The 9532-nt window shown below is 36.6% G+C and overlaps 1 protein-coding gene and 1 long non-coding RNA gene across 3 annotated transcripts; one reads left to right on the forward strand and one right to left on the reverse strand.

The window, feature by feature from the left end:
* The first annotated feature begins 749 nt into the window (after window positions 1-749).
* LOC111394596 lies at window positions 750-6980 on the forward strand. The gene is made up of 3 exons (XR_002702648.1): window positions 750-1061; window positions 1188-1323; window positions 6532-6980. It is a non-coding gene; the product is annotated as an uncharacterized LOC111394596 (long non-coding RNA).
* On the reverse strand, window positions 2115-5483 carry LOC111394595 (protein RADIALIS-like 1). Of its 2 annotated transcripts, XM_023020494.1 has the most exons (3): window positions 4922-5483; window positions 2353-2498; window positions 2115-2236 (listed from the first exon to the last, which is right to left on the reverse strand). In XM_023020494.1, exons 1-2 carry the CDS (start codon window positions 5172-5174, stop codon window positions 2356-2358), a joined length of 396 nt encoding a protein of 131 aa, XP_022876262.1. In that variant the 5' UTR covers window positions 5175-5483; the 3' UTR covers window positions 2115-2236; window positions 2353-2355. The 2 variants fall into 2 exon arrangements, with proteins under 2 accessions (XP_022876262.1, XP_022876263.1); XM_023020495.1 differs by lacking the exons at window positions 2115-2236; window positions 2353-2498 and adding an exon at window positions 3867-4053 and having other exon boundaries at window positions 4922-5469.
* Window positions 6981-9532: the final 2552 nt, after the last annotated feature.

Below are 9532 nucleotides of genomic sequence, written 5' to 3' on the forward strand. Positions count from 1 at the left end.
AATGACTAATTTCAAGCCTCCTATATAACGAGCAATTAATTGAGCTTCAGTTTCAGACAAATTAACTTGAGCATTTAATCGATAGAATTCCTTTGTATATTCATTTACTGTCCTGTTATTCTGTCGACAATTCTAATACTGCTGGTAAAAAAATTGTTCATAATCCGAAGGAAGAAATCGCCTTTGCAACAAACATTTCATCTTGGGCCAGGTTTGTACATGTTGCTTTCCTTGTCTTTGACGATTAAACTGTAATTGTTCCCACCATGCAGAAGCTCCATCTTTTAATTTGTACGCTACTAGTTTAACTTGACTTTGTTCCGAAATATTTAAATAGTCGAAAAAAATTTAACAGTGTGGATCCAATCCAAAAAATCTTCAATATTTAATCGATCGTCAAAACTTGGCAAGTCCATCTTCATCTTAAATTCTTGAACATTGGGACCTCAATTGTTAGCCCTCGGTCTAAAATTTTCTTCTTCTTCGGATGAATAGTTGATCCCCCGTGGCCGTCTTTGAAAGCCCCTATCCCTTGGTTGACAATTAGGGTGCCCATGCAAATCAACATCCCTCGGTCAACAATCAAAATTTAATCCTCGTCTGAAATTAAACATTCGGTCAAAATTGTCTACGTGGTCAATATTATTTCTTTGGTCAAAATTGTTGTCTTGGTCAAAATTATATTTTTGGCCAAAATCATCAAAATCACGTTCCCTCAAATCAAATTGTTCATCTGCCTCTCGTTCCTCTCTTAGTGTTGCTCGCGGTCGAACACTGGCTCTGCCGTCGCCGTCGGCTGGGACCCTTCGTCGGAGGTTGGCGTCATCACGTAGACCACCGTGACCTCTATTCCTCCTTTCATACACTTGTAGTGGGATGGACTCGCGGAAATCACGATTCGCGATTGTGTAGCCGCGCCGACCAAGAGGGCTAGGGCTCTGTTGCTGTGGACGGTCATCTGCAAAGGCCTGGTGTCGTCTCTCCTGGCTTGGGTCGACGTGGGGTTGGGGTATAGGCATCAATCCCATACTGGTTGCAACTCTTGGACTTTTTACTTCCAGGTGAGTGTCTTCGTCGGAATCTGAATCATCTTCTTTCTGTTGGATTGGTTGTTTTCGCAATGTATTCATTGTAATTTAATTTTTCTCCTTGCTGTCGTGTTCCTGGAACGTGTCTGTTCGTCACAGGTAACGCAGTTACCATCTGCTTGAGATTGCGAAGAGCTTCGTCGATCCCCTTGATTCGTTGTTCGAGTTTGTCGATCCTCCGTTCGTCGTCAGCGGTCCGACTGCCTTCAGTACCTTCATCAGCCATCGAATTAAGGTGAATTCCTTGCTCTAATACCAATTTTGGTGCGGAAGCGTGTTTGAATTCTTTTAATAAGAATTATAATGAAAGAAATATGAAACGATATAGGAATAATATGCTTCTATTGATTGAATAATGAATAATTGATTGAAAATTGTACAATAGCTTCTATATTTATAGGCAAATTATTCCTATTCCTAACAGTACTAGGAAATTGAAATAAGGAAACTAGTGAACTAATAAAACTCTATTCTAATTAAAACTCTCAATAAAATAAAAGTCCTAATACAATAAAACTAAAAAGAAAATAAAGTCTTAGAAAATATACTAAAATACAATTGTAGTAGGAATCCTATTGTAGTTGTACTACATCATCCACCCCATGGTTCACTATGTCATCATCAAAGGATTTTAATTCCTGTTAAAATATCATTATGAAGTACATCATTCAATTATACCAGTGATTGTATCATATTTGAGACAAATAATTACATTTGTATCTATGCCTGAGTTGCATATAAGGTTTTAAATTTTAGTGAATTACCTAGACCCAATTTGAGGACACAACTTCATGAACTCAAAACATCAAACGAGAATAGCATCTGTGTTCATCAAGGAACTAAAAACGAATCACAAACATTATTGACAAAAAGGAAAAATTACCTGGGCAGGATAGGTCTAGCCTCCGGTAACATACTGAATGACGGAATATATATAAAGAAACCTAGCTGGGTAAACGACAGGCCCTGTATCACCTTTCAATTTGTTGTAATCTTTTTCTCCTCCCAAAACCCACTGACCTTTAATAAATTAAGTTTTAAGTATAAAAATTTTGTTGAAAAATCCAATTAAATTGAATGCAAAATATAAAAATTATGAACTTCTACTCTTACCTGTGACATAGATGAATCCCAATCAATTCTCGTGTCTGAAATTACAAAAATCAAAAAATTAGAATCACAAAAAAAGAAAAGTTAATTCAAAACATGTGAACAAGCTTGAATTCACAGGGAATGTAGGTGATGACGAGAGGCCCTGTATCACCTTTCAATTTGCTGTAATCTCTTCGTCCTCCAAGAAACCCATCGGTCGAGATGAACAGCGACCCAACATTGGTGAGAAACACCGCCAAAATCCACAGAAATTAATGTTTAGAAAACGTACGCCCATCAATAACAACCTCCGAAGGCCTAAATGCGTGGAAGCAAAAAAAAAAAAAAAAAAAGATATTTTGAAGTTCAATAATGTCCATTAATCAGGAGCTTTTCTTGGACGGCTAGAAAATGAAAAGGGAAAGTAATAAAAGTAGCAGAACAAGGTAAAGGTGAGGATGGCTTTATGAGATTAGAAGATATTTACTGATGAACAGTACGAAACCAGCTTGTAAACAATGTTTATCGAGTTAAGGTGTGAAACGGAGTGATACAATAATGAATAGTAAATTGCTATCATCAAAAAAATGTTGAACCCAAACTTTAAGGGTCCCCCACTGCCCCTATCTTAGAGTGTCGTGAGGGAGGTAAATCGCAGGTTATGCCTCCAAAGGTAAAGAGTGGAAGGTTGCTTGTACACTTGTACTTATTCAAGAGCCAAATCCATATTTCAGGATTCGAACCCTTGATGATATTTTGAAGTTCAATAATGTCCATTAATCAGGAGCTTTTCTTGGACGGCTAGAAAATGAAAAGGGAAAGTAATAAAAGTAGCAGAACAAGGTAAAGGTGAGGATGGCTTTATGAGATTAGAAGATATTTACTGATGAACAGTACGAAACCAGCTTGTAAACAATGTTTATCGAGTTAAGGTGTGAAACGGAGTGATACAATAATGAATAGTAAATTGCTATCATCAAAAAAATGTTGAACCCAAACTTTAAGGGTCCCCCACTGCCCCTATCTTAGAGTGTCGTGAGGGAGGTAAATCGCAGGTTATGCCTCCAAAGGTAAAGAGTGGAAGGTTGCTTGTACACTTGTACTTATTCAAGAGCCAAATCCATATTTCAGGATTCGAACCCTTGATACGGCACCCTTAAGCAAAGCTGGATTTCTCCACCTTCCCCTTTTATCACTTGGAGATGTGCCTTGGGGGCGAAATTGCTATCATCTCTTTTAAGAGAGGAAGGATTTATTGTCTTATATTATTTAGTTCACAATGTTAAAAAACTCATTGGTTCATTCCAGTATAAACTTTGATGTTTTTAATTTCGTTTTTGTTATTGCTCAAACGAAAGAAGCGAAGAAGGGAAATTTTGATAGATTATAGAACTATAATGAAATATACAATCAACCAACATTTATCGAATTTCAAAAACTAGAAAAGTTTGGATAGAGCTTGATCTAAGCATTGGCTACAGCTTTAAGTAAGAGGAGTAGTTATGAACACTGAATACTAGACGTAAATTGCATTCATGTTTTTGTCCATTTTTTATTTCAACCGATGATATTTATATAGAAAATTCATAAGCTACACTTCAAATTTGGCAAATCATTACAACTTGTGGTGGAGAAATTCACATGCTTCCTCCTCATATTACCAACACAGTTATTACGAACAGTAGAGAAACTAAATAGTTGATGTGGACAATATATATATATAGATTACAGCTTGTTATATAAGAAGTTATATAAGAAGAATCACTTCATTGATACTGAAATTACTAGTGCACATATATCATCAATTAGATGTCGATGAAAATGCATCTTTATTTGAATCTTCACGCTACATCAGAGCTTCAAATTTTTCATCCTACATGTGAACGATACGATAGTTTTAGTTAAATATATAATAAAATCGATAAGAAGTCAGAATCCCTCCCAATTTGAGTTTTACTCATATCTCGAATGAATTCAAGAACATATTCAAAGAAATTCTGATCTGGTCGGAATAGTTTGAGGGTTCGGCCACTTCTATGCGTGTGTTTATGAACACACATGTTCTTGAACCAATACAAATAAGTTGGTGACTATCTTATTTACATAGTGAAATGTGAATGGCATACTCCTGTACTATTTGTGCTTCCTGGCCAGGGTATAAGACAAAAAATTTCATGGACCGGTGACCAACATGATCTTATGGCATGGATGTTATTAAGTTCTTAGACTAGCATCCTAGGAAATACAAGATTATTGCATTTATTTAGTGCATGTTTTGTTTGGACTAAACAATGAGAATATACATGTGCTATGTTACAGTTCAAACAATTTATTGGTGGCTACTCTTCTCAGACATCGAATGTCTGTTTAATTATGATTTTAGTATCACAGGTGCGTAGATACAAATATATATTTAGAGAAATAATCTATTAAAACACAGATGATATGACACATCAATGGAGTGGATAAACATAATTTATGGTTGATTGCAATATTTGAATTAAATTTGTCATCCACCTATAGATCAATTATCCATGTTGGTGGTGTTTAGCAGATCATTTATCTATATATATAATGCACGTAGGAATGTCGTGTGAAAAAGTGTTGAGAAGGAAGTGACTTAGTCTTGAGGCTATATGAGAGGAAAACGCAAAGCTGGAACATTAAGGTGACAAGATCATTTTTTGATATTAGACTGGTAATTTAAACTTTTAAACGAGGTAGTTCAACGTTCATGTTACCTTTGCTCCCGTCTTTCACATTACCACCTCCAGTAGTCTTGTAGTTAGGGAAGGGGATATGGCCACTCTCGATACACTTGATATCCTCCACAAGGATTTCATAATGCCTCTTCACTTCTTCCGCAGTTTTCCCTCCGATGGCCTTGGCGACACTGTCCCAACGGTCCGGTGTGTCCTTATCGTACACAGCCAGAGCCTTCTCAAAGGCCTTGTTCTCCCTAGCTGTCCAAGTGCCTGAGCCATGGGATGACATTCAGCCTGATGCAATTTGATTGAATTTAGACAAGTATGAACCGCTAAATAAAATGGAATAGCCGAAAGAAGACAAATAGCAAAAAGAATGCAGAAGAGATTGAGACTTCAGTTAAAACACAGAAGTGAAAAACTGATATGTGCATAGAGGCAGCAAATGCTAGTTCTTTTATAAGCTCCAGGAGAATGGGGGAGGTGGGGTCGTGCAAGTTGGCCTATAAATGCCAAAGATTGAAGATTTTTTATGATTTGTCTTAATCCAAACGACAACTGAAGAAGGACAAAGAACAGTAACAAATTTGAAGAATCTCCAGCTTCAAGAAATTGTAATTTCACTCTTCATTTTCTTTCTTACAGTTTACTGAGCCGGGCTGTCCATGTGGCTGTATAGCCAAGCAGGCACCCGAAGGCCTTTATTATCTTTTTGGATTTTTATTATTATTATTATTTTTTGATTTTTTTTAAAGAAAATCTATAAAAATAAAATAAAATTGAAAAAGGTATTGAAACCGGTTACTCGCCTTACCCAACAGGGCACTGTAGACCACCCTCACCTTAAGGTTAGTGTCTTGTCGGACAACCATGTCGCTAAAGAAATGTTCTAATCGCTTGCAAAGTGCAATCCTAGTGAAAATAGCAATGCTCCATCGATGAGAGCTAGGCTATAACTTGAACATGTGTCTTTAAACGTCGAAGGTGTAGGTTTATATCTCACATATTATGAATTTCTCTCCGTGATCAAAGAGTCACTCGTAAATTATATCGGATTACCTAATAACACTCGTGTGGGTCAAATTCGACGACTGTCCAAAAGATCTCAGAATTTTCGAGAGACTATCAATAATTCCATGTTTATTACGATGGATTGGGTGAGTAATGAATCTTGTCCAGCGTACCAAACAAATGATCTTGTAACTACTTTACCTTCGTCCTTAACAATAATCCAAGGTCTTATAGCTGTCCTGCTGAGTCCGTACAATGATTGTGTTCCCCCAGAATCTCGTTTTTAAGCGAGAGTAGGGCAGCTCAGTTCTCTCCCTTATTGGTGCTAGGTCACCTGCCCAGAAAAGGTTCTCCTGTTTCATTCAGTATGAAGATTGATTTCGTGTAGTTTCACTATTAGACATGTTTTTTTATATGATTTTTATCAATAAAAATCCCCTGAATTTCTGTTCGGAATCTTCTGAAGATCTGCCATGGTTAAAAAAATATATTAACGTCCTGTGTTGCAGCATGCCTGTATTAAGGAAGAAAAAGAAGTTGAGGGTTGTGTTCATTTTATTTCCTAGTTCGATTAAATACTCCGTAACTTATGGTTCTTGTTCAAGTAGAATATTAAGCTTAAGTTCTAATTGCAGCTTCACGGCGGTATTTGAAGATTATCATCACCGAGGTCGAATGCAAGGTGTATGCCATGTTCATGTGCATTGGATGATTCGCGTGTAGAAATCAGGCATCCATGAGCACTTGAAGTGAACTCAATTTATGCAGTGATGTGAATGAACACAAGAAGCATCATGATTTTTGATATTCAAAATCGTTCTTCAGAAAAGCTATGAACATCGAAAATGAAAAGATGCTGACAGTGAGTTCCATATCAGATTTAATCTGCCGGGTGATATTGACAAAAAATTTCCCTTTTAAGGACTTAAAACTTTCAAATGATATGATTCAATTAGGTGGGTTAATGTCTACCGCACTTGAAACTACAAGTGTTCAGTGTAATAAAGAAAAGTAAAACTTCGATCTGTGGTCGAAGGCTTAAGCATGCTTGAGCACTCAAGAAATAGAATTTTCCTTTGTTTTATTGGTTCTTGAGTCATAATAAACATATTCAAGGTGAGAAACATAGTTCGCATCATCTTTTAATTTGATTGTTTATTAAATGAGATGGGCTGGACAGACTCCGTCCAGGGCGCCGAATGGAGGGGGTGCCAAATTGCCGCGTTGGCCCTGTCCAATTTGGAGCCCTGTCCGGTTAGCAAAGTTCACATAGGTTTTATTAATCAAACTTTTCCTTCAGTCCATGATGAAGGTGTACGATGATGATCTTCCTGAAATAATAATATCATACAAGTGATGGGCAACAGACATGAAATCATATGACAGAATCTGATTTTGCTCCAGTTGGCCAGTTGGGTTGATTTACTCTTCCTTTTCATTTGATTCTTGGCACAGAATTTTCAATAAAAGATAATGTAAGATAAGGAGTTTCTGTTAAAACTTGGGGCCCATCTTAATAAAATCAACCTTGATAAGAGGAGTAGCTCAAGATTTTTTTTAAGTTGGCCAATATTTTGATAGTTAACCGATGTGAAATTTTATCCCTTAATACGTCCCCGCAAGATGGTGGCTCATTTGAGCAGACCAATCTTGCGATCCGTTGCTCATTAATTAAGATTTATAATCAGATCAAATTGTTCGTTGGAGTTTAATGGGTTCTGATACCATGTAAGATTTGGGGTCCATCTTAAAAAGGTTAATCTTGTTAAGAGAAATAGCCCATGATCTTTTTAAATTGGTCAAAATTTCGATATTTAAATGGTGTGGGATTTTATCCCTAACACTTTCATCACTCCATACGGCCTGGGACTTCTTTATTGAGTCTTCAATTTCCCTTTTATAAGTTTAACTTCGTTAAGAGAAGTAGCTCAAACTTTTATAGATTAAATTATTATTTTCATATTTGCAAGTCAGTAGAATTGGTAATTGAGTTGCATTCAACGTCAGTCGATAATTGGCTGACTGCAAAGTATACAGGTTCCTGTACAAATTTCCTTTCCTTGTAAAATTAACAGTTTGGTTAGTCCAGTAGCCGAGGTGAGTTTGTCAACCGAATAGACTTTGATTGCCAAAACCAGAAAAGGATTTTGGAAAGTGCGTGCAATTTTTTGATGGTGAGTGTATTTCAGCATAAGTTCGTACGATTGCGTGTATGTCTATATACAAAAACCTTTCCTTTTTAACCCCAACTTTAAGGGTCCCCCACCGCCCCTACCCTGGAGTATCGTGAGGGAGGTAAATCGCAGGTTATGCCTCCAAGGGTACAGGGTGGAAGGCTGCTTGTACACTTGCACTTATCCAAGAGCCAAATCCATATTTCAGGATTCGAACTCTTGACGCGGCAGCCTCAAGCAAAACTGGATTTCTCTACCCTCCTCTCTTTACCACTTGGAGATGTGCCTTAGGGCAAATACCTTTCCTTTTATTATAATGCGTGATAGGTGACTTTCATGATAAGGTTCGAGTTCTTAGGCCACTCAATAACAAATTACAGACTTTTTGACAAAATTTAGCCCCCTATTTTATGGCTATTATTTTGGAAAAAAATAATTTTTTTAACAGTGATTTTTTGGAGAATAGATGTTTAAAAAGTAGAAAAAATTTGATTTTACGTACAAAATATTTTCTTGTGTAAATGTGGAATTGAAATAAGTATGAGAATTAAAGAATTTTATTTTAAATGGAAACAAACAAGAGCTCGGTACGATATGATTGTTGGGCTTAGGTGGCAATCATCTGAGTTATGTACAAGTGGACAAACACGTCATTCTAGGTGTTGCCACATAGGAGATAGTCTAACGACTATTTACCAAGTGACGTGAGTTTACAACATGAGCTTAGTGGGACAACTTGGTTGTCTTCGGAACCAAATATAGCATAGCGCCTGTTTGGGATAAATATTCATTTGGAATATAATCAATTATTGTACCATTGCTGTTGTCATTTTTTTTACTTCCTTCTCAATAAAAGCCAAACATTGATACCCATTGCACTTTGCAATGGTATAAAAATTAATTTTAATCTTGTAAAAAGTAGAGCTAGACAAGGCATAGACTCATTCTTGGGCTCGTGGTTCATATTGTTCTTTCATTTAGATGATGTGACATTTTAATTGATCTAAGGACATATATTCATACCTTTTTTTTTTTTTTTTTTTTAATGATGGGAGAACCCGTAACCGCTAATTTTTGGATGCGCACTGAGTAAACCATCGGGCTAACGCAATAGACTGCGAATCACACTAGTAAGATAAATTGCACTAGGCAAGTTCGGTGTGACGGACTTGACCAGAAAAGTGTTGATAGGGGGAACCGATTGTATGTCCAAAGATTATGGCAACTTTTCAATTTACAAAGGACACATTTTCATTGGATGACCATAAATATCTGTTTGGAAAGAAGTCAGCAATTCTAAAACAGAGAATTTAAAAGGTAAATATCGTAGCCGAAAGTGGAGTAGAGTAGCCCCTATCTATGGCCCTATGTACACTAAATTCTTGCAACTTGATTCAATTGAATCTATCCATTTTCGGTGCCTCTTAATGTCTTCAAATCTTAGACTATGATGCCTCCCAAG

Source organism: Olea europaea, chromosome 5 (assembly GCF_002742605.1).
Source record: "Olea europaea var. sylvestris chromosome 5, O_europaea_v1, whole genome shotgun sequence".
NCBI classification, from domain to species: Eukaryota; Viridiplantae; Streptophyta; class Magnoliopsida; order Lamiales; family Oleaceae; genus Olea; species Olea europaea.

What these genes read in the sequence shown, in the direction of transcription:
- LOC111394595 (XM_023020494.1), bottom strand. Translation starts at nt 5,174, where the DNA reads ATGTCATCCCATGGCTCAGGCACTTGGACAGCTAGGGAGAACAAGGCC. An exon ending in TGTGAAAGACGGGAGCAAAG is followed by an intron (nt 2,499 to 4,921) that starts GTAACATGAACG and finishes CCACGCATTTAG; the next exon opens with GCCTTCGGAGGTTGTTATTG.